This window comes from Notamacropus eugenii, chromosome 2 (genome assembly GCF_028372415.1).
Source record: "Notamacropus eugenii isolate mMacEug1 chromosome 2, mMacEug1.pri_v2, whole genome shotgun sequence".
Lineage (NCBI taxonomy): Eukaryota > Metazoa > Chordata > Mammalia > Diprotodontia > Macropodidae > Notamacropus > Notamacropus eugenii.
This window is the reverse complement of record NC_092873.1, coordinates 419,901,012-419,928,576: the sequence shown is the minus strand read 5'-3', so window position 1 is coordinate 419,928,576 and position 27,565 is coordinate 419,901,012. Positions and strand designations below refer to the sequence as shown.

Genomic DNA, 27,565 nt, shown 5'->3' with positions numbered 1-27,565 from the left:
AAATTACTCTCTCCAGCACTACTAATGCTTTCTTACTTTTTAAATCTTATAACACTTTCTCAGTTCTTATCCTTAACCTCTGAAGCACTACACACTGTTGGTCTTCCTCTTCTTAGAGATTCTCTTTCTTCATTGAATTCTGAGATAGTGTTTTCTTGGTTCTCCCCTTCTGACTCCTTCTTATTAGTCTATTTTGCTGCTTCATCATGTATATTTTGCTACCTAACAAAAGATGTACCCCAGTGCTCTGTCTTGAGTTCTCTTCTCTTTATACGTTTCTTGTTTGACGACCTCATCAGCTTCCATGGGTTTAATCATTTTTTTGTGGAAAACTCCCAGATCCACATATCTAGACCTGGTCTCCTATTGGAGTCATGATGCACCTCCAACTGTCTAACATAATATTAAAAATTTCAAATTGGATGTCCCATAGATATCTCAAACTCAACATGTTCAAAATATGTCTTTATCTTTACCTCCAAACCTTCTTCTATTCTGAATTTCCCTATTGCCTTCCAATTCACAATTGTTCTTCCAGTTACCTAGGTCTGAAATGTTGGTGTCATCAACTTCTCATTTTCCCACCTGCCCTCCATCTCTCGTGTATCCAATAAATAGTCTTGTTGTTTCTAAATCCATAACATCTCTTACATCTGTTACTTTTCCTTTACTCACACAGCTACTAGTTATTTAAGGCCTTTATCACTTAGACTGTTACAACAGGCTTCTATTCTATCTACCTACAATAAGCCTTTTCTTTTTCTAATCCATATTCCATTTGGATATGAAATAGATTTTTGCAAAGAACAGGTCTGACTATGTAACTCAGCTATGTAACTCAACAAGATCCAATGGTTCTTTTCTGTCTTTAAGATAACATACAAACTATTTTGTTTGGCATTTAAAGGCCTTCATAGTTTTGCTATGACCAATCTTTTCTGAATTCTTATATATTATTCCCTTTCACACACACTGTGGTGCAGCCAGACTTGCACTTTTGTTGGTCCTTACACATAATGCTTTATCTTTTTTTCTTTATGTCTTTTCTTTGGCTGTCCCCATGTCTGGAACGTGTTTTTTCCTTACCTCTACTTCTACTGCCTCCTAATGGCTTCTACCCCACTCCCATTTTTTAGTATATAAATAAATTTCACACAGGTAGAGATGTTTCATTTTTCTCTTTGTTTTCTTAGGATTACCTGGCACACAGTAAGCACACAATAAATGTTTAGAGTTTGACTACCTGATCAATGTTCTTCCTAAAATATGGCACCCAGAACTGAATATGGTGCTCTACATGTGGTCTGATTAGGGTGAAGTAAGGCAGGATTACTGCCCTTTTACTCTGGGGCATTACTCCTTCTCTTTTTTAATAAAGCCAATTATATTTAGTTTAAGAGCAAAAAAATTTTTTTGGGGGGGGAGTATCATGCCACTTATTGAACTTCCAGGCTCTTTAAAATCCCAAATCTTTTTCAGATGAACTGTTTCAGAACCAAACTTTTCCAGACTTATACTTAGGATGTTATGATATTGACTTCTTCAATGTTAGCACAGGTTTTACATTTATCCCATTGTATTACATTTGACTTAACAGACTTAATTTGCTGAGATATTTTTAGATTCTGACTCTTTTATCCAACACGTTAGTTATCTCTTCATAGTAATGATAGTATTTAGAGTTTTAAGTTTTGCAAAGTGCTTTATGTACGTGTAACTTACAAATATATTAAGCAAACAATGCATACCTTTATTCAACATCACTTCTAGCTACGTCATGGAGAAGGCACTGTTTGAACTGCGTTTGAAGACAGCTTTTCAAAAGGTGTATATGAGGAGGGGAGGCATTCCAGATGTCAAGTATGAACAAAGAGATCATTCTGGCACACTTAGAGAATGGTAAGCTCAATTGGGCTTAGGTGTGATATACATGAGAGACTAGTAATAATGATGATACTAAGAGTTAGTATTTCTATGGCACTTATTTAAGGCTTGCAAATTGCTTTACATGTGTTATATTATTTGATCCTCACAATAAGTCTGTGAAGTAAGTGCTTATCATTATCCTCAATTTACAGATGAGGGAACTGAGGCTGAGAAACTGAATCCTGCCCAGGGTCACACATAGCTAGTAGATATCTAAGGGAGGATTTGAACTAAGATCTACCTCATTCTAAGTCCAGCACTCTATCTACTATACCATCTAGCTGCTTAGATATATAAATCCTCTTATATTTCTTTGATATCATCTATATATTAAGCATGGTGTTGGGAGAATTTTGACACTTAATATATACTGTTTTCATTGTTGTTATGTCCACACCTTAAACATGACAATGGGAAAAAATATTAATGAGTCAGAATTTGGGGTGCAGATCTCTCTGCATTTGTTTGAAATAAGAAATTACGATTAAGGTTATTGGTGTTGATAATAAATAAATAGAAATGTTTTGTATTTGTATGATCCTGCATTCACAGCAAAGACTGAGACTTAGTCAATACTTTTATGGCTGACTTGTTAACTCAATAATAAACTACTCCATTCAAGAAAGATCAGGTACCAACTGTGTGCGAAGCACTATGCCAGGTACTGAAGATATACAAAGTTAATATAAGGCACCGTCCTTACCCTTACATACTTTACAGTATTGTGGAGAGATAGATAATGGGGGTGTAGAGAGATTGAGTGGGTGGTGGTGCAAGTTACTGACACATACAGTACAAGGAGAAAAGAAGATAGGATGTGGCTGTGTTGTTGCTGAACTAAGGAAATTATAGCTAATAACAACCAGTATTTATATAGTATTTTAAGTTTTGAAATTCACTTTTCATATGCCAGATCATTTGCTCCTTACAGCAACCCTGGGAGATAAGGAGGTATTATCATCCCTGTTTTGCAGATGAGAAACTAAATAAGGGAGTTTAAATAACTTGCTCTTGGTCACACAGCTATTAAGTGTATGTGAGATTTGAACTCAGGTCTTTCTGAAACCAAGTTCAACACTATTCATTGCACTATCAAGCTTGAGTGTTAGTCAAATTATTAAGTGATGGAAACTGGCTATAAACATTTTAACTAGGTGCTTAGAGATGAGATAGGACACTTTCAATGGGGGATGACTAAAATGTCATCTGGATTGGAGAACAGAAGAAATTTCGTACCGATGAATTTGGTGTGCAATACTTGCAACTTTTGACACAGCAGTGTGATGTTTTTGTCTTCAAAGTGTAGGCTTATCTCCCTCCTGGAGGAGAAGGTGAAAGAACTCAAAAAATACCTCTCTATACTCTAGGTGGTTAGGAACAATGAAGTCTTCTTGAAGTAACCAGAATAAAAGATTCAAATAAGAGAAAAGGGACATAGGATGGAAGAGAGGAGATTTAATTGTTGGGAATTTGAAGAGAAGTGTTAGATACAAGTGAAAAGGAAGGAAAAGGACAATTATGCACCTAGAGCAAAAAAAAAAAAACCAAAACATTTTTGAACCTACTGAAGAGGGAGCTGGATAGAAAGAAGAAATGGTTTCTCTCCCAAAGAACAGAGAGTAGACTCACTGACATTACCAGGTGAGAAATTATCCAATTAAGGTCAAAAGAAGAAGTACAGTGGTGCTTAGTGGTTCCTTGTCTATTTCTTGACCAACTAACAACAGTAGAAAGATCTGTTGTCTTCCCATGACATGTATATAAGACATAACAGAACCTCACAAGCATATTAAAAGAGATGACTATTTCCCACTTATAGTGATTCATATGGGCAGAAAGATAATGCCAAAAGGAACCTAAAATATTGCCAAAGATTATAAAGTAATAAAATGAACACCACAGGGGCACAGGTTTGTTTTTCTTGCTGCTGCCCAATGAAATCAAGGAATGAGGAAGAGAAGCAATCATTTGGGAAATGAACAGATGGCTAAGGAGGTGGTATCTGAGAATGGTATTTAAATTTCTGCACCATAGCCTAAAATATAAAGTTGACAGATTCCTCACCAGGGTTATAGCATAGCTAACAAAGTCAAGCAAAATATATTTGAGTGGCTTGAAAATCTACAAAAAAGGACATAGAATTAAAAAGAATGGGGGTGGGAAGGAGGAGTCTGCCTACATATACCCACCAAGTTAGACATTAAAGAGAGTACTATAGTGAAGGAATTAGGATGCTACAAATGCACTGGAGACCAAAATCCAAGAGAAGAGATAGTAATAAAACCTCTGGCCTCAAATGTGTACACATGAATGAAAATACACACAAATTGGTATCACTAAAATGTAATAGGATATAACTCCACAGCTTCTATACCATATTAAAATATACCATATTCAAAAGAAATAGGAAAGATAAAAGTGTGTGTGTGTATGTGTGTGTGTGTGTGTGTGTGTGGCATTTTATATTAAGAAGATATATTTATATAGGGCAGCTAGGTGGTAAAGTAGATAGAGTGCCAGGCCTGGAGTCAGGAAGACTCATCTTTTTGAGTTCAAATCCAGCCTCAGAAACTTACTAGTTGTATCACTTAACCCCATTTGCCTTAGTTTCCTGATCTGTAAAATGAGCTGGAGAAGGAAATGGCAAGCCACTCTAGTACCTTTGCCAAGAAAACCCCAAATGGGGTCACAAAGAGACAGACACCACTGAAACAAATGAACGGCAATTCATGTAAAGAAATCCAGGCAGCTTAATAAAGAGTGAAGCAGGTGAGAGAGAAACAGAAGCAATTTTGTCATCAGTGCATACTACAGATCACTTGGACGTAAAGAAGGAATAGATGAGTAGTTTGAAAAATATATCACAATTTGGCACGTGTTCCTAGAGTATGAGTGGGGGTAGGGAGTGGCTATAATTATTCAGACATATTAAACAGTCTCTGACAAAGGAGAATAGTTAAGACTTTTTTGCTTTGCCTTAATGATTACTTTACCCTTCAAAAGAAGGGAGAACATCATGGTGAAATTTTAGGTTTGAAATGAAGTGAATCCTAAGGGAAATAAACTTACTCCCTCCTAGCATCTGTAATACAGAAGGAAAGGAAATCTGGACAAAGTCTTTGTCTTACTCTTAATAGATTCCTCAATCTGATAACTTTCATGGATCTCCTATATCGCTCTTCTGAGGACAAAGAAACACATTAGATGTTGGGAGGGAAGATTTCAAAGGGTTCTGAGGAAGACCAAATAGGATATTATAAAATGTTTCAGAGGATTTCAGCCCAGGAAGGATTGTTGATGCACAAGAATTAAGTTATGAAGACAAGGAAACAATTTTACTGATGAGGAAAAATCCATCTCTTTATACAAGTCCTATTCAAATTAATTTTTAAAATTGTGCAGATGGTTAAAACAAAGGCAGGTCACTGAAGCCACATATGAGTCAGGCATAGTCTTATAATAGACAGAAGGCAGGGTTTCATTGCTCTTATTTAGATTTTCTTTTCTTTCACAAGAATGACTTCTGAACTGGAAATGACAGAACAAAAAGTAAAAAGATATAAAAAGAGGCCTAATTGCTTTTGGTAGGAACAGGGTCTGTTTTACATAGTCTGGGCTGGTTTCTCTTTAAGGTGGCAAGGAGGCCATCTTCAGAACTGATTGGTCTGAGAAGTTAGGGGCTGAACAACTGGCATGGTTGCCTGAGTTATATAATGTTCAGCATAGGAGAAGTCACTGCTCCTTAGGCTTGATAGAATTCCCACCGCCTTCAAAGTCTGCATAGCTCTCTTCCTCATGTTACTATTATGACAGATTCAGAGTCCAGAGGAAGATTCAGCCACCTGTATCACTGCTATATTTTATTAATCCTTTTTTTATGGTTTAGTAAACACTGTTAATGTTTTATGGTTTGGAGTGTTAGTGCATTCCAATTCTAGGCCTGAACCACTGTACTGGGCTGATGAATAGGAATTCCCTGGACCAGACGAACTATATACAAGATACACACACATCGGTGTGAGTTTGTGGGGTGGGGTGTGTGTGCATATCCATAGGTTCTAAAAGAATTGGCAGACAAGACTGCTGAGCTGCAATGGAAGACCCCATATGGGGCAATCAACCTCATATGAAAGACTGGAAAATTGGAGAGGTACTCCAAGACTGGAGAAGGTTAAATGTTGTCCCAATAACCATAAAAAAGAGAAAAAAAATCTGAAAACTATAAATTAGTGAGTTTGACCTTGATTCAAGGGAAACTATAGAATGAAAAAGAGCATTGGTTAAGATCTAGAAAGGAAAGCAGTAACTACTAAGAATCAGTATGGCTTCACTGAGGTTAGCGTACTGCCACAGTAACTTTATTTATTTATTTTTACAAGGTTAATAAATTGGTAGATGAGGGGAATGCTATTGATATAATTTACTTAAATTTTAATGATGAATTTGAAAAGGTATCTTACATTTTTCTTGTGGAGAAAATGGAAAGATGAGAACAGTAATGCAGGTAGATAGATTCATAACAGGTTGAATGGCTGAACTCAGAATAGTCATTAATCATTCAATGTCAAACTTGTAGAAGTGGAGGGGCCCTGGGATCTGTGCTTGGTCCTACGCTATTTAACATCTTTATCAATTATTTTGGATAAAGGCAAAGATGATGTGCTCATCAAATTTGTAAGTGACACAAGGCTGGAGGGATACTAATAAGATGGATGACAGTCAAGATCTAAAAATATCCTGACAGGCTAGAAGATTGAGCTGAATCTAATAAAATGATATGTGATAGGGATAAATGTAAAGTCCTATATTTGGGTAAAAAAATCAACTTCAAAAGTACAAGCTATGCAGTTAGACAGAAATTTGTCTTCAAATGATCTTTGGATTTTAGCGGTCTACACTTGATGAGTCAGTAGTGTAAGGTCACAACCAAAACAGCTCAAGAGGTCTTGGGTTACATTAACAGAGGTTTAACTTCTGGGAAAAAAAATTCTTTTGTGCTCTACCCTAGTCAGATCATATCTGGAATACTGTGTTTAGTTCTGGACATCACAGTTTAAAAGGAACACTGATGAGCTGGAGAGTTTCCAAAGAAGGGCAATTAAGACAGAGAATGGCTTTGAGTCCATGTTATAGTTTGAGTCCATATATAAGTTGAAGGAACTAGGGATGTTAAGCAGAAGAGAAGGCTCAAGAGGGACATGACAGCTCTGTTTAAGTACCTGAAGGGCTATCATGTAGAAGAGGGATCAGGCTTGCTTTGTTTGTCCCCATAGAAAAGAACCTGGAGTAAAAGACAGAATTTGCAGAGAGGCAAATTTAGGTTTGATGTCAGAGAAAACTTCTTAAAAATTAAGAGCTTTCCAAAGAGTGGAATGGCTGTCTCAGAAAGTGATGGATTCCCTGTTTGGAGGTCTTTAAGTAGTCCTGGATGACTACTTGTCAGGTATATTATAATGAAAATTCGCTTCCAGTATGGAAGTAGATTAGCCATTCATAGACTGAATGGCTACTGAAATCTCTCCTACCTTTAAAATTTTGTGGCTATGAAGATGACCAAGGACAGAACTCTGGGGAACTACTACCTTTAAGGAGTCAGAAATAATAATAACAGACATTAGTGCTTTAAAGTTTATAAAGCCTTAAACTTGCAAGGTAGGCACTAGAGGTATTTTCTCCATTTTACAGATAAGAAAACTGAGACTCAGAAGCATAAGTGATTTGCCCAAGGTCACAGAGCTAATAAGTATCACATAAAGAATTTAAATAAAGGTGTTGGTGGTATGCATCTAAGCCCAGCACTCTCTGTACTGTTATTATTCCTTTCAAGGAAGATGAAAAGTCTGTGAATCAGAGAGGAGAAACAGTTAAATGTCTATGAACTCAGACAGCATGATGCCAATGAGGTTAAGGAGGAGGGAATGGTCAACAATAAGATGTTTTATAAAGAGGTCAAGGAGGATGAGTAGTGAAAAAAAGGCCATTGACTTGGTAATTAGGTCATTGGTGATATTTATCAACATAATACAATACTATGAATAGGAGTAGGAGAAATAGAAGAGTGTTGACACTGAGTATAGACTGCATTTTGAAGAAACTTAGCAGTGAAAAGTGGTATGATGGCAGCAGAGATGGGAGAGAAGGGGTTTTCAGAACTGGGAAGATGAGCCAGTGGTAGAAGGAGCCAGATTATAAGGAGATATTGTGAAGAAATGAGATATGAGAACTACTGGAGAATCTTGGAGTCGTCAAGAGAAATGGTATCAAACTCAAATACAAACAGATCCCTGTGGGCCACCTATTGACTTAGAAATTAACAGAGCAGCTAGTTAGCAGTGGATAGAGTGCCAGGTCTAGAGACAAGAAGACTCATCTTCCTGAGTTTAAATCATCATCAGACACTGACTAGCTGTGTGACCCTGGGCAAGTCACTTAACCCTGTTTGCCTCAGCTTCTTAATTTGTAAAATAACCTGGAAAAGAAAATGGAAAACAACTCCAGTATCTTTGCCAAGAAAAGCAACATAGTATTTTCATTTACTTCACTAAATATTTTCCAATTACGTTTTAATGGGTTTCAAGTTTGACACCTCTGGTCAAGAGAACAGGAGACCAGTGGTACAGATAAAGGAATTAACCTCAGCAAAGAGTAGGGATAACCTTTTTATCAGAAAGAACAGAGACTATGCGGTAACATTTTGAAGAATGGAAGTGGGGAGCTGAGAGGATTCATGTTGGATGGTTTCCAACTCCTCAGAGAAAAAAGGGGCTAAGCCATGGGCTGTAAATATGTGTATGGGGGAAGGCAGGTATGTGGTGGCGGGTCTGACAAGGGAGGAAAAGGTCTGGAATAGTGGATAAGAAGAATGGGTCAAGAAGGATGGAGCAGGAACGTCAAGCAGTATCCAACTCTAAACTGAGGTTATAAATATGTCAAGAGGGAAATTTGTTGTTTTCTTTTTCTGCTGATTTTTGGGAGGCTAGAAGCAAAGGATGAGAAACTTAAAACTAGGATTTATCCAAGGATGAAAATTATAAGTAGGTCATGAATGGCCAAAAATCAAGGCAAATAAGGATTCTAGAGCAGGAGTTAGTTACTGAAACATTAAAATGGAAGACCAAAGGGTCATCAACAGATAACGTCTAACTTCAGTAAATGATTATCTTTTAAAATAAGAATGTAAACAAAACCCTGATTTATGAGTTTACTACTTTTCCCAGTTACAGATATAATTTTATTTTTTTGCAGAAGGAAGACTGCCTGGAGATATCAAGGTATATTTTATCCCAAAACACATGGATTTACAAGGTGCTTTTTAGTATTATTTTAAATGATTTCCAAAGGGTATAAAATCAGTTTTTGAAAACCATGCATTTTTGGAGAAAATATAAACTGACCTAACCTCCATTGGCAGAAGAACCCTGTGATGAATGTAACATCATAAACACTGTACATGCTGGGACATCACCAAACTGGAAAGGTGGAAGGTTTGAATTTTGTGACCTGAATAGAGGAAAAAAATAAGTATTAAGTTATAGCTCTTACCTTTCAGCCTAGTCAACATATCTTTTAAATAAGGCTATTTTCCCCTATTAACATTTAATGTCAGATGTATGTACCATATGAAAATTTTAGAGTAAGAATCATAGTAAACTTTAGAAAAACAAAGGCTAATTCTTTGGTCAAGACTTACCTTAAAATAAAATCACATTTATGATAAACTGCATGGTGATGTTTCTATCTTCCCTCCCTCCTCCCCCAGCAACATCCCCCTCACAAAAGAAAGCTCTGGTTATATACTTGGAACAGAGGAACATGGTAGTGCCACAGTCAGAAACAGTGAAGTCAGGTTTGGGGAGAACGATAATAAACTCCCTATGGATTATATGAGTTTGAAGTGTTGATGAGGCATCAAGGATGGAAGTTACAAGATCTATGTCCTGTAATTTTAAAAACTTTGAACAACTATTAAAGAATACTTTTCAGCATTCTCACTTGCCCCTTTAAAAAGGGATTTTTTCCATAATAAGCAGACAGTTGAAAAAAGTTAATATCTTTTGATGATAAAGAAAACAGTTCAAAAGGTGAATAAAGGTAAGTTAGATCTTTTCCTGGCACCTGGCATCTACTAAGTACAGTGCTTTGGTGGAACACAGGGAAAAGTCAAAAATATGTTTACTTTAAAACGTATTACTAACTTTGTCCCTAAGTTCCATGATCCTTCTTCTAATTAAGAACCTGCATATCCAAGGGACAAAGAAGGTAACTTACTTTTATATGCAGTCAATTACAACTAAATAACAAGGTCCAGTTTTATCATCTAGTTCTCACATAGGCATGCATATGAGTAAGTGATCTTACCAAAGAAATCATCTATGAATGCATTATATCTTTAATTAAGCAAAATCTTTCTATATCCCATTCAAGTTCAAATTATTTGCTGTCTAGTTTATCTTGTTGCTACGAAAACTCAAGCATTATTCTTTAGAAGCCATTTCTGATACTTTGCTTGTTGAAAAAAAATGAATTCTTCATAAAACTTGGGACCCACTGAGGTCAAATCAGTAACAGGTAACCTACAGTAAGTCAGAAGTCTGATCTTTATCGGGAATCATTCCATTAAATGAATTAGATAAAAGAGAATTTTCTTTTGCGACTGCTGCTGATGTCACAAACTCTTCTATTTAAAACCAACAGAGGGAAGATTTATGTTTTTTATTCTCACAAAGCTGAGCAAAGAGAGGATTAAATCTTGAAATAGATGGTGTGAACTCTTTCTTTATCAGAGTGAGTCTTACCTGGCCATGTTCTGTCCTGGCCCCAGGGCTAAACCAATGACTGCAGGAGAAAGAAAAGAAGGGGTTAGGCCATGAACTTGATTAAAGAAACATGCTGTCAATTGTTACAGGCCCACCTCTCTGTGCTTTTGGGTATTTCATTGTCTACCAGGAAAAATGCAGCCTTCAGCGATGTTTTATTTTAATGGATAGTTTATGTAATCCTGTAAGAATACTTCTTTTAGAAATGTCTATAACCAAGCAATACTGAAAGTGCAAAAGCAAACTGAGAGGATTACATTTCCACTTAATTACATTAACACAAATGATTGAGTCTGTATCAATTTCAATATTTTATGAATCAGTTCTGGAAACGAAACACACAAATATTGCTGTTCACAACTTAATTACAGCATCATTACTACACATTATGACCTTTTGACTGCTATGTTAAAAAACCCCACAACCTACTATTGTGTCCAAGGACACTGCAGGCAACATGCCACAACTGGAGAACCTATCATTAGTTCATTGGGAAGGCTGTATTCGCATCTACTCCTATGTTCAAACTAGTCAAGAAGAGTTTCCAAAATGAGATATGAGTAGCATGGGTGTTCATATCTCCAAAAGAATGGTTTTACTGTTGATTTTTATACATTATTAATAAGAATAATTTAATTTTTCTGGATTCTGACCAAGATTGAGTACACTGGAACTATATCGCCTCTGAAATCATAAGGAGAACATGTTAGCTGTCTCCAAGTATGTGAAAAGCTGTCATGCGGAAGAGGAATTAAGGCTAGTTTTGATTGGCCCCAGAAGACAGAATTAGGAGTAACGGTCATAAATTGCAGAGGGGGATATTTAGATATATCGATAATAAAGCTTAATACAAAACTAGAAATTACTTCCTTGGAAAGTGGTCTGCCTTAAATGGAGGTCATTAGGCAAGGGCTGGATTGTTTTTCAGGTATATGTTCAGATAGACGCCTTCCTTGAACTCCTCTTGGTTCTGTGGGTTAGGACTATGGTCTGTGAAGATGGCCATTGGATTTGTGGTTAGAGGTTCCTGTAGGAGGTGGGATTTTAGTTGGGACTAAACAGAAGCTCCCATTTTAGAGGTGAAGAAACAGTCCCAGAGAGGTTAAGTGACTTTCAAGATCACACAGGTATTAGAGAGATGGGGTCTGAACCCAGGTAACTTGACTTCAAACCCAGTGCTTCCTGGGGAGATGTTCACAGGACCAAGCAATCTGAAAATAGCTCCTTAAAGAGAAGCAGTGGTCTTCAAATAACCCTGATTGAGCCTCTAGGGCCTTTGAATCCATTATGGGAGGCACAAGTGCCATAGTCATGGGGTTAAAAGCTGCCTTGAAGTAGTAAGAAGGACTAGTCATAGGGTATGGTCATGATGATATTGTTACTAGGTTAACTGATCTAAGCGGGTTGTTTTGTCTCACATGGGTAGATTAGGACTGAATCAGGGACCTGAAGTCAACACCTGGACAGGTCAGAAAGGAAAATTTCCATGTGTGATCTTTGGCCCTGAGCTAAAATCTTCTGGTTTTAAAAGGACTGGCATTAGTTATGGAAAATTCAGTTTTCCTAAAGAACTACTTACCCAGCTAGAAACCTTTAGTACGAGCATTTGAGAGGCAGTTAAATCTCTGAGTCAGACTGGGAGCACATTGGAGAGTATGATCTGGGTATGCAAAGGTAAGCTCTAAAAGTGAATGGTCTAAATTGGTCAGCAATAGCATGACTTAGTATCAGCCTATTACCTAGCTCTTCTACAGTGGAGATGATGCCCGAACTAGATTAAAATGTAACTGGGAAATATTTAACAAAATAAATAAAAATACAATAAAACACAGATAGCATTATGTTTTAAAACTAAGTCAATATGTGACTTGTAGGGATGCTTATGTATGGATTTGTGATCCCTAGGTCTTTTGAATTTGATATCCTTGCTCAACATGATAGGAAAAAGGGCATGAGTCACTGGCATCATGATTTTACTGATTTCTACTTTAGTGTGCCTTCTACGAGAGTAAATATTTGGGATTTATATAAGGTTGAAAAGGACTTTTTTTTTTTTGCTAATCACAAGTAGAAAATTAACTTAGACCTCTATAAGAAAATTGGCTCTAACTCCCTTTTGTTTTCTAAACACAATGTAATACCATAGGTGGTAGAAATGGATAGTATTTCCTCTGAATTCAAGTAATTTAACATTTAGGCAAAAGGACAAAGAAACCAGTTAAGATTCTTAACTCAATCCTCACATAGCATATCTTTCAAAAGCTATAATATTGCTTAAAATACAATTTTTTTTTTTTTACTGTTGAAATTTTTTTCCCCCAAATCTTTGGAGTAAGATTTTAAAATAGATGTTGAATAAAACACATTGCCTGTTGGTGGGTAAGCCTTCTCAAATTGCTCTCCACTCCAATCCATCCTCCATTAAGCCACTAAAGTGATTTTCTAAAATACAGGTCTGATCATGTCACCCCTTACTCAGTAAACTTCAGTGGCTTTCTATTACCTTCAGGAGCATGTACAAAATGCTGTTTGGCATTCAAAGCCCTTCCTAAGCTAGCCCTCCTCCCCCAGCTTTCCAGTCTTCTTACTCCCTATAACTTTAACCTTAATACTCTTCAATCTAGTGACATTGACTTTTCCTGGCTGTTCCATGAAAAAGACATTCCATCTGTAGGCTCCAGACATTCTTTTTGGTTATTCCCCATGCCGGGAATGGTCTCCCTCCTCAACTCTGCTTACTGATTTCTCTGGTTTCTTTAAATCCCAACTAAAATCCTACCTTCTGTAGGGAGCCTTCCTTCCCTCTTAATTATTTCTCATTTATTTTGTGTATGGCTTGCTTTGTATATATTTATTTGCATGTTGACTCCAGTAGATTGTAAACAACTTGAGGGCTGGGACTACATTTTGCCTATTTTTGTATACCCAGTGCTTAACACAGTGCCAGCCACATAGTAGGCACTTAAATGTTTACTGATTCACTGGCAGATCTAGAGCTTGAAGGTATCTCAATGGCCATCTAATTCACACTTCTTTAGATGAGGATACTGAGGCCCAGAGCAGTTAAGTCATTTGTCCAAGGTCACACAGGCATTATCAAAGGTGCACAAAAGGAATGTATAAGGAATGGATGACGGCAAGCCCAGAAAACGAAATATTGCATGGATAAGAATAGAGGTGGTTCTTGTTGGCCACCACAGAAGCTGAAGCACTGGGGCAAAGTATTTTAAAGAACTTCAAGATGATGAAGAGTATTACATTTGGACTTACAAAACCTGAGGGACTAGATTACATCATCTTGGAGAATTTTTGATTCCATGATTTTCCTCTGAGACCTTAAATTATATATTGTATCTCTAATGCTCATGTTCCTTTTTATTTAGTGTCATTTATCTAGTCATTTATTTAGTGTACCCTTGCTATTAGATTATAAATTCTATGAAGGGAGGGAGAATACCTTACTTAGCTTTCTATTTTCCCTACTCTTAGCACAGTGTTTTGTACATGGTAGGCACTAAATGTTGAACAGAACTGAATATAAGTTTTGCATTATCTCACTATTCTGCTTAGCCTAATCTGGACATTTTCTACTTTTGTCAACATCTTTCCTAAAACACTGATTCTGCCTACCATACACGAGATGTGGTCTGGTCAAACCAGGATATAGTGGGTAATTCTTTTGTTATGAACACCAGAACTATGCTCTGTTAACCTTAATATGCCAGGTGAGGTGGGAACCAAGAGTTCTCCCTACAGCTTTGGCCTCTAGACCTTAGTCATGGATATTCTAAACAAAGATAGATCTATATTGTAAGTCATACCATAAAAGGGTCTTGTTCTTTTATTAACTGCTTAAATCAATGTTATTATCTGGTAAAAGGTTTTTAAAATTTTTTTTTTGGAGGGAGGAGTTTGAGGGAATAACCATACAATCTCAATCTCACTATGTCCTGATCTTGAATTTAAAGAGTATACACTTGGGTCTTTTCTTTCTTTTCTTCTTTCCTTCCTTTCTTCCTTCTGTTTTTTTAACCTGAAAAGTAGACTCTAAGTCTTTTGAAGGCAAGGATTTTTTCTTTCTTTCTTTTCTTTGTTCTTTTCTCTTTTCTTGTTCTTATCCTTGAATCATCAGTACTTGGAACAGTGCCTTGTATAGAATGGGTATTTAACAAATGTTGATATATTTAATCGAACCATTATACAATTACCTAAAATAAGTCATAGTTAATAATAATCCCCAGAAGTCTTTCATGAGCTGTTGCCAAGTCATAACTGTTCTATACTGTACCTGTTTAGTTTGATCAAAAAAAATGTAACCTTAGTGTGGGATTTTAGCTTTATCCTATTAAATTTAATCTTGCTGGATTCAGGCCACTTTTCCATTTGTTGAGTTATTTTTAGGTTCCAATTCCGTTATGCAATGCATCTCTCTCCTCAAGCTTCATGTCATTTGAAAATTTGAAAAGCACATCCAGTCATTGATTAAAACATTGCAAAGAACACAACCAAGGACAGAGTTTGGTCAATTCAACAAACATTTACCACCATGTTGGTAATAGGGGATTTTGTTTTTCTTGCTTTCTCAATTAGGGGTTAGGAGGAAGTGCAATGGAAAGAAGGTGCATCTTCATTTAATAAAAATTCAATTAAAAACTAAAGAAATACATGCTGTGAACCTACTAAGTGCAAGGGATTGTTTTAGATGCTTTTGTGCCACTCTCAGCTGAATTAGGCCTATTAACACACTCTTTGAATAGTTATAATTTCAAATACAAAGAGTACTATGAAGATACTGCACAACACTGCTAAATGCCTTGCTGGTACCATTTCTGAAGAAAGAAATGAAGTTTGGCATAATTTGAGCTGAGAGTCAAAGTGATTCTAAATGCAGCACTCTTTCAACTACACTATAACATCTACCCCTGGGGCAGCTAGGTGGTACAGTGGACAGAGCACCAGTGCAGGAGTCAGGAGGACCTGAGTTCAAATCTCACCTCAGACACTTGACACTCACTAGCTATGTGACCTTGGACAAGTCACTTAGCTCCAACTGCCTCATCCTGGGTCATCTCCAGTCATCCTGATGAATATCTAGTCACTGGATTCAGATGGCTCTGCAGGAGCAGTGAGCCTGGTGATCCGCACAGCCCTCCCTCACTCAAAACAAAGTCAAGTGCAAGTCATGTCATCGTTTCTCTGATGGCATGGTCTTCTTCGGCAACGAAGGACGAACACACACACAATATCTCTCCCCTCATGGGGAGTTATGAGAATCAAAGAAAAGAAAATAAAGGGAACACACCCTAAAGTTTTATATGTGTCAGTTATTATTAATTTTTAACTGATGAAACAGATTGCACTCCTCCCAAACAATCCACAAACAATAAACTCAGCATACCTGCACCCTACTTGCCTCCCCTGCCCTGCCTTTTATGATACTTGCAAGCAGTTCATTGTGGGCTTTAGCTTTCCTAACATAATTCTTGCAACAATCCTAACATAGTTTCCTAACATAAATCTCTGATTACTTTTCTTTTATTTTCAAAACAAATTATTTATTGATACTTTTTGTTTTCACATCATCTACATTTTCTAGTATTCTTTCTCTTTCCCCCTCTTAGAGAGTAATATCATGTAAGATTGTTTTTAAAGAAAAAAGAGGAAAGGAGGGGAAAAAAACAACTCAGAAAAAATACACATAAAAACGGCCTGAAAGTACATGCAGTCTTACATACCTGTGGACCCTCTCACTGCTACAAAGGAGGGAGGGGAAGTATTCTCTCATATCATTTTTTTTTAAATGACCATTCTTGTTCTTTGAAATCTGTGCATTCTCCTTTCCATTTAAACTGTCACAGAAATGTACATTTTGATCTATTGGTTTTGCTTATTACATTTTGTATTAGTTCACATAAATCTTTTCATGCTTCTTTGTATTTATCTTATTATTTCTTACACTAAAGTAATATTCTGCTACAGTACCGTATCATCATTTACTTAGCCACTCCACAATGGATGGTTATCTACTTTGTTTCTTTGCTACCACAAAAACAAACAAACAAACAAACAAACAACAACAAAAAAAAACCTACTGTAAATATTTTGGTGTATATGGGGTCTTTCTTTGTATCAAAGATCTTCCTGGGGGTATATGCTTAGTAGTGGAATCTCTGAGTCAAAGGGTTTGAACATTTTAGTCATTTTATTTGTAGAATTCCAAACTGCTTTCCAAAATGGTTGTACTAATGCACAGCTCCAGTGACAATACATTATCGTGTTTGTCTCTCCACAACTCTTGCAACATTAATAATCCCATCTGTCATCTTTACCAATTTGCTGAGAGAGGAAACTTCTGGGTTACTTTGCTATTTTCTTATTACTAGTAAAGATTTGGAGCATTCTTTTATATGGTTGTAACTAGATTGCAATTCTTTGGGAATCATTTGTTCATATCCTTTGACCACTTATTTACTGGGGGATAGCTTTTGGTCTTCTATTTACATCTCTCATTCTCTGTGTACACATACACACACACATACATACAAATATATATAAATCACGTATGTTGATATAAATGCGTGTATGTGTGTAGATATATGTGTTGTTCATACATGTTAAATAAAAAAATCCTTATCTGAGAAATATGATTCAAATATTTTTCCCATTCAATCACTTTGTATTCTAGAAGCACAAATGTCATTGCTATGGGAACTTTTTAATTTCATGTAATCCAAATTATCTATTATCTTATAACTATATCTCTTTTGTTTCATTAAGAACACATCTATTGTAAATTTTATATAATTTTATACAATATTCATCCTAATTTTTATGATATGATCTTTAATATAAAGAAAATATGTTCATTTTGAATTTATTGTGCATATGATATAAGATATGGGCCTATGACCAAATTTTGTAGAATGCTATATATTTTCCCAAGAATTCTTTTAAGCTAGAGGGTTGTTTCTTTCCCCTCATTTTATTGTTTTTTTAACATTTGACTTTTTGTAAAATTTTGAATTTCAAATTTTCTCTCTGTCTCTTTCTCCCCTTTGCTAAGACAGTAAGCAATCTGATATAAGTTATATATGTGTAATCAGGCAAAACATATTTTCATATTCTGTGACAAGAAATGGAACAAAAGAAAAACTATTAAAATGATAAAGCAAGTGAAAGTAGTATGCTTCAATCTGCATTGAGAACCCATCGGTTCTTTCTCTGGATGTGGATAACATTTTCTATCATGAGTCTTTTGGAATTATGTAGGATGACTACATTGCTGATAAGAGCTAAGTCACTCATAGTTGATTATCACATGATATTGTTGTTATTGTGCACCATGTTCTCTTAGTTCTGCTTACTTCGCTTTGTATCAATTCATGTAAATCTTTCCAGGTTTTTCTGAAACCCTCCTGCTTGTCATTTCTCATAGCACAACAGTATTTCATAATATTCATGTACCACAACTTGTTTAGCCATTCCCCAGTTTATGGGGATCCCTCTGATTTCCAATTCTTGGCCGCTACAAAAAGAGCTGCCAAATATATATGTATGTATGTATGTATATACATATATACATACATATATGTGCATGTATATATTAGTACATGTAGGTTTTTCTCCTTTATGATGTCTCTGGGATACAGACCTAGTAGAAGTATTGCTGCGTTTGGGCATAGTTCCAAATTGTTCTCCAGAACACAGTACACAACTCCACCAACAGTGCAGGGTCTAAATTTCACCACAACCCTACCAATATTTATCATTTTCCTTTTATATCATATTAGGCAATCTGATAGGACTGAGGTGGTACCTCACTTATTTTAATTTGCATTTCTTTAATCAAGAGTGATTTAGAACATTTATTTCATATGATTATAGACAACTTTGATTCCTTCATCTGAAAAACTGAAAACTTTGGCCATTTATAAATTGGGAAGTGACATGTATTCACACTTTATTCATGTGAAAAGTGTTATATAACTGCAGTCATATCTCTCCTGGGTTGTCTTGGCAGGTAGACTCCCAAGTATTTTACATTGTAAGCAGTTATTTTAAATGCGATTTTTCTCTCGTTACTGGGCTTTCTTGGTTATATAAAAAAATGCAGACAATTTATATGGGTTTATTTTATATTCTGCAACTTTGCTAAAATTGTTAATCATTTCAATTGGTTTTTAGTTAATCCTTTAAGATTATCTAAGCATACCATCATATTATTAGCAAAGAGTGATAATTTTGTTCCTCATTGCCAATTCTAATTCCTTAAATTTTTTTTTCTTCTTTTATTGATAAAACTAACATGTCTAGGACAATACTGAATAAAAGGTGGGATAACAGGCATTCTTTTTTCACCCCTGATGTTACTGGGAAGAAATCTAGCTCATTCCCATTATAGATAAGGCTGCTGATGGTTTTAGACAGATACCAGTTATCATTTTAAGGAAAGTTTCATTTATTGCTATGCTCTCTGATTTTTTAAAAATAGGAATGGGTGCTATATTTGCTAAAAGCTTTACCTGAACCTTTTGAAATAATCATATGATTTCTTTCAGTTCTGTCACTGATATGATCATTAGCTTTCCCAATGTTGAATTAGCCCGGCATTCTTGGTATAAATCTCTTCGAGTCATAGATTATATGACTTCTAGTCATAGATTATATGCTGCTGTAATGGCCTTGGTAGTATTTTATTTAAAATTTTGGTATCAATATTCATTAGGGAAATTGATCTGTACTTTTCCTTCTCTGTTTTGCCTCTTCTTGGTTAAGGTATGAGTACCATAGTTGTGTCCCAAAGGAATGTGGCAGGGCACCTTCTTCCTCTATTTTTCCAAATAGTTTATATAGTAATAGAATTAACTGTTCTTTAAATGTTTGGTAGATTTCACTTGTAAATCCATTTAGCCCTGAAGATTTTTTCTTAGGGAATTCACTGATTGCTTATTCAATTTTGTTTTCTAAAATGGAGTTATTTAAAAACTCTATTTCTTCTTCAGTTAGTCTGGGTAATTTATATTTTTTGTAAGTATTCATCCATTTTATTTAGATTTCTTGTTATACAATTGAGCAAAATAGCTCTTAATTATTGCTTTAATTTTCTCTACATTGGTGATAAAGTAAGTTTTTTTGTTCTTGTTACTGGTAATTCAGATTGCTTCTTTGTCAAAAAATGAAATTAACCAATGGTTTATCTATTTTATTGTTTTTCTTAAATAAAACCAGTTCTTAATTTTATCTATTAGTTCAATGATTTCCTTACTTTTAATATTGTTAATCTCTCCTTTGATTTTCAGGATTTCCGATTTAGTATTTAATTGGGGATTTTTAATTTGTTCTTTTTCTAGTTTTTAAATTGCATGTCCAATTCATTGATGCACTCTTTTTCTATTTTATTATAGATATAAAAATTTTTTTTTATATAGACATAATTTTCCCACTAAGTACTACTTTCACTAAAGCCCCTAAATTCTGCTATACTTTCTCACTAGTCATTCTCTTTAATAAAATTATTGATTGTTTCTATGATTTGTTCTTTGACTAAGTCATTCTTTAGGATTAGATTATTTACTTTCCAATTAATTATTAATCTAGCTTTTCATGGACCTTTTATTAAGTGTAATCTTTATTGCATCATGGTCTGAAAAGTATGCATTTAATATTTCTGCCTTTCAGCATTTGACTGTGAGGTATTTATGCCTGAATATGTACTGCTGAGAAAAAGGTCTGTTCTTTTCTACCTCCATTCAATTTCATCTGGATTATGTGTGTCTCTTTGATTCAAATGTGTTTCTTTCAAACAAAATAATGTAGGAATCTGTTTTTTAATCCACTCTACTATGCACTTTCATTTTATGGGAGAGTTCACCCCACTCACATTTACAGTTGATTGCTGCATACTTTCCTCCATCCTAATTTTCCTGTTTATATTTTTTTCTCTCTTTCCTGTCACCCTGTCCCTCCTCACCAATGTTTTGTTTCTAACCACCACCTCCCTCAATCTGCCCTCCCTTCTATCAGTTCCCTATTTTCTTGTTCCTCTCACTTTCTATTTTCCCTATACCCAACTGACTGTGTATGTTATTCCCTCTTTAAGCTAGATCCAACAAAAGTAAGCCCACTTCCCTTTTCCTTCTCCACTGTAATAGGTCTCTGGCATCTCTTTGTGTGATGCAATTTACCCCATTCTGCCTCTTCCTTCCCTCTTCTCCCAGTGCAATCCTCTTTTTCTCCCTTTTATTTTTTTATGCCATCCCTTCAAAGTCTTGCACCTTCTGTTCATATATATACTCTTTCTAACTGTCCTAAGAGAGATACAATTCTTAAGTTACAAGTATCATCTTCCTGTGTAGGGATGCAAACAATTTAAACTTATTGAAAGTGTTTTTTTTTTCTTTCCTGTTTACCTTGTTATGCTTATCTTGAACTTTGTATTTGAAGATTATATTTGTTGTTCAGCTCTGCTCATAGGAATGTTGGGAAGTCCCCTATTTCACTGAATGTCCACTTGACCCCCTGAAAGATTTTGCTCAGTTTTGCTGGACAGGTGATTTTTGGTTGTAATCCAAGCTCTTTTGTTCTCCAGAATATTTCAAGCCCTATGACCCTTTAATGTAGAAGTCACTAAATCCTGTGCATTCCTGATTGTGACAACTCAATATTTGAATTATCTCTAGCTATTTGCAGTATTTTCTCTTAGTCCTGCAAGTTCTGGTATTTGGCTATAATATTCCTGGGAATTTTCATTTTGGGATCTCTTTCAGGAGCTGATTAGTAGATTCTTTCAGTTACTATTTTAGCCTCTAGGTTCTAGGATATCAGGGCAGTTTTCCTTGATAATTTCTTGAGGATATTGTCCAGGCTCTTTTTTAAAAAAAATCATGGCTTTTTGGTAGTCAAATAATTCTTAAATTATCTCTCCTATATCAATTTTCTAAGTCAGTTATTTTTTCCCAATGAAGTATTTTAGATTTCCTTGTATTTTTTTCATTCTTTTGATTTTATTTGATTGGTTCTTGATGTCTCATGGAGTTGTTAACTTCCACCTACCCAATTTGAATTTTTAAGGAATTATTTCTTCACTTAGCTTTTGTACTTCCTTTTCCACTTGGTCAATTTTATGTTTAAGGAGTTGTATCTTTCGGTAAATTTTTATGCTTCCTTTTTTATGCAAGCCAGAAGGAGGCTTCTACTCCCAGCACAGATCAGCAACCAAGGCCCTATGGTCTGGCCTAGCAGGTAAGTGGCACACGGTGACCAGTTACATGCTCCTGCCCCAGTGCAACAGGCAAATTCTTGGCCTCAGCCCCTGGAGCAAAAGGCAAGTCACCAGCCCCGGAAGCCCTGATATCCTAAAACTAGAGAGTAAAATAGTACTGGATCCCTGGTCGTGTCTTTCCAGAAAGCTGTATCTGGAGTTCCTTGTCAGCAGAGGATCCTTCAGTCTTCCCTGGCTCAGATGTCCAACTCCTCTCACTGTTCTCAGGGTAAAAGTTCCTGTGGCTGTCGCCAAGCAGCCTTCCCACCCAGCTAACTCTAGAGTTTGCCACTTGTTGCTTAAGAGGATCTAGGACGCGGCCTGGAGGTGTTTACTTCTCATAGGGACTAAACCTCTTCCTGGGATTTTTCTTCAGAAGCTCTCCAGTTATCCCAAAAGGAACCAAGTTCTGCCCCTACTCTTATTTTTACCCACTGTATGTTTGCCCTGAGGCACTACTTTGTCTCTTTTGTAGGGGAAAATTCTGAAAGTTTGGAATTTTCTGACCTATTCTTCCATCTTCCCAGAATCCTCTCTCCCTTTTTCTAAGAAAACCATTGTGTCATCAGCAAATGATTTATAAATGTCTTCCCTTTGCCTATTTTTATGCCTTTAATTTTTCTTGCTTTACTGTTTGCATTTCTTAAACTGTATCTAATACTAGAGGAGAGAATGGGCACTATTTTTACTCTTGTATTTACTGGTAAACTTCTAGTTTATCACCATTGAATATGATGCTTGCTTTTGGTTTAAGATCCTTTTCATGATGTTAAAAAAGGTTCTTTTATGGCTATATTTTATAGGTTTTTTTTTTAAGCATAAAAGAGAGTTATAAAATGTCAAACACTCGTTTGTTTGTTTTGTTTTCAGCATCCCTTGAGATAAATCATGTAGTCTGGAATATTTTTTTCTGATTATTTATGATGATTGTTTTCCTAATGTTGAATCACTTTTATACCCCCAGTTTAAATCTAATTTGACCATAATGAATGATTTCTTGGCTGGATGACAGAAGTCTTTTTGATAGGGTTTTATTTAAAATTGTTGAATTGATATTCATTAATTTAGTGGTCTATAGTTCTACAGAAATTATGGTTTCACCCATATCACTTAATAATTAATTTGCACTCTTTTATGATGTCTCTTATTGCCCTGTACTACTATGGTGCTAATCCACTTTAACTCATAAACAGTTATTCCCTTCACTTATTCCATGATATAATCAAACCAGAATGTTTTTAAATGTAAGATCCTTGGAGACTGAAATTGTTTTTGTTTTTCTTTGAATCCTCAGGATATAGCATAGTGCCTGACACATATCGGGTGTCTAAAAATTATTGTGAATGGACTGCCTTAATCATTCTTGTCTGACCTTTAACGGTTTCAGTGTTTATATGCACATGCTATCCTTCATGCCTTGAACGGATTCTCTATTTATATTTCCACCTGCTGAAGTCTCTTTCTTCAAGCCCCAGTTCAGTTCTCCCCTTCTCCAGGAAGTCTTTCGTATTTTTTCCTCTTCTCAGATCTATTGGTGAGTATCAAAATTTTTAAATAAAATTCTGACTGGACTTCTCTATTGCATTTATCACTTTTTTCCTTTCTATTATGATTGTTTATCTGCCTATCATCTTTTACCTCAACATTAGTTAATATGCCTCCTGAAAGGAGAGACTGGCATCTTTCTGTATCCCTAGCACTCAGCACACAACAGGGACTTAATACATTTAATGGAATTTAACTGAATTACTACTTAAATACTTCGGTATTATTATAACTGTTTAATTGCTCATGTATTTTTCTTGTCTTGACTAGAGGACAAATACATTCAACTGAATTCAGTTCAACAAGCATTTACGTAATCACATATGTTGTGTGTGTGTGTGTGTGTGTGTGTGTGTGTCACTACGTCTTATACGTCTTTGAATGAACACAGGAGGAAAACAAACAGGCACAAAACAAAGAGAAACAAAACATAAAACAAACAAAGTTTTGCAACAAACAGAAACAAAACGAGTCATTTTCGTTAGGATGTGAAGAATGATAGAACTCCACTCTATTTTGCCACTTGTCTATAGAGGATTTATGGAAAACTGCAGGCAAAGAAGACATAAGATGAAACAATGTACCGGGGTTTCACTTTGCATCACTACAGAAAATACTCATACTGATGAAATCATGGATCTGTTCAAATACTAAAGTTTTAAATATTGAATAATTTTTTCTTGATTCTGCATTCAAGGAATAAATATTGAGATGACATTGACAGAAACAAGACAAAACCAAAAAAGGGTAAAAGAACAGATGAACTATTTATCACTTATTTATTATTATTTATTGTATGTATTATACATTATTATCTATTAAAATAAAATAATTTTATTAATAAATAACTGCCTCAGTACACAATAAAAAATTAAAAAAAAGAAAGTTTGAAAGTGACCCTCCTTTGAGATTTCTAAATGTTACCAGAAATCTGAATTCAATCTTGTTAAAATATTTAAAGTGTTAGCATTCTCAGTGAAATACCATAATAACAAGAAATTTTTTCTTTTCACTTGTAGGAAATCAGATACTAAATTAACTTCCTTAGAAGAATTAAGGTAAAATGTTTAGGCAACTCTTTTTACGTACTGCTTTACATTTACTTAATAACTATTCATTGTTACGTACTAAACATTTTCCTTTTAAAAAGCTGCAACATATTAAAATTTGGGCTTTAAGTACTGTGTAACAAATTATGCAAAGTGTGAGTTACTAGTCTGTATGCAAAACAATGACTACAAGTAAGGTATTTTTTATGAAAATGTCAACACTTTAAACTCAAGAGTACATTCTAAATCTCATTACAGCAATATTCTGTAGGGTTGCTCAGAATTTGTTACTTTGGCTTTAAAACTTTAGCAACAGATTCTAGAAAAGTATTCCTTTAGATGAGTTGCGAAGTAACCTAGTATCATGGTAGGAAAGCTATTTAGCTGCAATGCTTTTTTATTATTATTATTAACTCTTTCCCCATTGATTTGAATTAGGAGCTCCATGGAAAATTCTAAACTAAGATTGTACTTTGGTACCGCTAAGAGACTGAGCTGAAAACTTTTGTTTAGTAAGGGATTAAATCCATGTTAGGCTGGGTAGGTACTGAAATGTTTTCTTGACTTTGGCACTTGTGCATTTTCCCCATACAAATCAAAATTAAGAACTAATAGCAATCAAGTTGCTTTTGAATTTAGCACCTTTTGTCTAACTGTGTTTATCTGTAAACATAGTGGTACTGTTAACATGTGACAGTCTTCTAAAAAATTCCTTAAATTCAAGACTTAAGTTTTATAAAATGAATTAATGCCTTATTTTGATAATTTCTTAGTCTAAAATTTTATGAAATGCATTTAAAATAAGGGATTCCTATTATCCTCAGAGTTTCTTTACAAAAAAATCTTGCGTAAGAAATGCTCTCAATAATTGGTTACACAAATCAAGTCAACAAGCATTTAAGAAGCACTTATGTGCCCAACACTGTACTAAGTGGTGGAATATAAAGAAAAACAAACAAAAAATAATTCCTGCCTTCGAGGAGTACACTTTCTAATACAATGTTCAAACCATATACATAAAAGATATTTCAAGGATAAATTGGAGGTAGTCTCAGAGGGAAGGCACTAGCAGTGGTGGGGCAAAGGGAGAAGGTAGGAACTGAACTGATTCTTTATTCCAGGGAATCCAGGAGACAAGGATGAAAAGATCATTTCAGGCAGGAATGATAGTCAATGAAAAGGCAGAGTGGAAAAGGTATTACATCTGAAGAACAGCAAGAATGCCGGCATCACTGGATTGTATCATACATGGAAAGTAGCAAAGTACAGGTTGTCTAGGTACTGTAGTGGATAGAATGCCAGACCTGGGGTCAGAAAGACCTGAGTTCAAATCTGACCCCCAAACACCACCCTGGGCAAGTCACTTAACCCTGTTTGCCTCAGTTTCCTCATCTATAAAATGATCTAGAGAAGTAAATGGCAAACCACTGCAGTCTCTCTGCTAAGAAAACTCCATAGAGGATCATGAACCATCAGATGCTACTAAAAAACTGAACAACAATAAGAAAAGTTTGGGGGAAAACCTAAGGAATTTTAAGAAGATAATTAAGTCCCAAGCAAAGGACAGAGAGAGTGGCCTGAAAGGTAAATGATAACTAGGCGGATCAGAGAAGGCATGGTAGAGGTGGCCCCTGGACTTGGACCTGAAGAATAATTCACCTTGAGTGAGAAGACCAGTGAGTGATCATAGATAAGTTATTTCACTTTTGTGTTTAGTTTCCTCATATTTAAAAATAGGAAGATAATAATACTTATTGTACTACCCACATCTCATAGGGCCATTGTGGGGATAGTGCTTTGAAAATACTAAAAAACTATAAAAAAAAGTTTTGGGAGCCATTGTTCACTTTTAAGCAGGAGTATGATGTCATTATTTATGCATTAGGAAAATTATTTTGACTAAGGTGTGAAGGATTGGTTGCAGAGGAGAGACAAGGTCACCAGGGAGACCAGTTAGGGGTCCTTAACTAGGATGCTTCCTAGTTCCACTCCATTTTGCATCTGCTGCTTTGCTTGATTTTAATTCCATGAAATAAGATACCCCGTTGTTCTCCCTATCCGGTCTGTTTTCCTGCCTTCTATTGTATGTTGCCTCCTACCTCTTAGAATGCAAGCTCCTTAAGGGGCAGAGACCATCTTTCTTTTTATTAATTGTATCCCCATTGGGTTGGACTGGATGTTGGTCATAGAAATGTAAAGAAAAAAATGTACGGTAAACTGTTTTAGAGATAGAATAAACAGGACTTGAATGGAAGTAGAGTTTAAAGGGGAGGGCTTTGCGGCCAGGTGACAACATGCAAGGATTAGTTAAAGGCAACAGTGAAACTAGCAAAAAGAAGAGGAGATACATGATAATTCTACTCAAATGCAGCGGAAGGATTAGATTTCTTCTGCTTGGCCCCAGGGGGCAGATCTAGGTGCAATGGGTAGAAGTTGGAGAAACTGATTTGGCTTCGACATAAGGAAAATTTTTCAAAAAATTAGAATTGTTCAAAAATATAATGAGCTGTGATTTTCCAACTTTGTAGATTTTTAGGCAGACTGGATGACCACTCATTGGGATGACACAGAAGGGAATCCTGCTCATCTATGGGAGGGATTTGGATTAGATGTAAGCCAAAGTCCCTTCTAACTCTCTGATCTGTAATTTTATTACTGGGAGAACGGTAGTACCGTCCAGTGAAATAGAAAAAGTAAGGAGAAACGGATCTAAAAATGATATAGTGAGTTAAATTTTGAACATGACAATCTCAAATCTGTAGGTAACACATTCAGATCAAGAAGTCTGGTAATTGTTATCTACTATATAGTGAAGTGTTCCTAAAAATAAAAAATATAAAGAGATTGTTTTGCTTTAGGGTTATTTAATATTAAAGGGTAGTGATGATACTGCAAAATCAGAGCAAGGATTTTGACTACAGATTAAGTTGTCCTGCTAGGGGGGAAGAGGAGAAGAAGAAATGGAAATA

The 27,565-nt window shown here is 35.6% G+C and overlaps 1 protein-coding gene across 10 annotated transcripts in view; it reads right to left on the bottom strand.

Annotated features, from left to right (window-relative positions):
- GPATCH2 (G-patch domain containing 2) overlaps positions 1-27,565 on the bottom strand; it is a 253,379-nt gene that overhangs the window by 55,147 nt on the left and 170,667 nt on the right. For 6 of the 10 annotated variants that reach the window (XM_072647816.1, XM_072647814.1, XM_072647819.1 and 3 more), the window contains 2 exons: positions 16,478-16,591; positions 10,722-10,761 (listed from right to left, as the gene is read on the bottom strand). In XM_072647816.1, coding sequence (XP_072503917.1) covers positions 10,722-10,761; positions 16,478-16,591 — 154 coding nt within the window. The remainder of the gene's footprint in view (positions 1-10,721; positions 10,762-16,477; positions 16,592-27,565) is intronic. The other 4 variants (XM_072647817.1, XM_072647823.1, XM_072647822.1 and 1 more) reach the window with 1 other exon arrangement.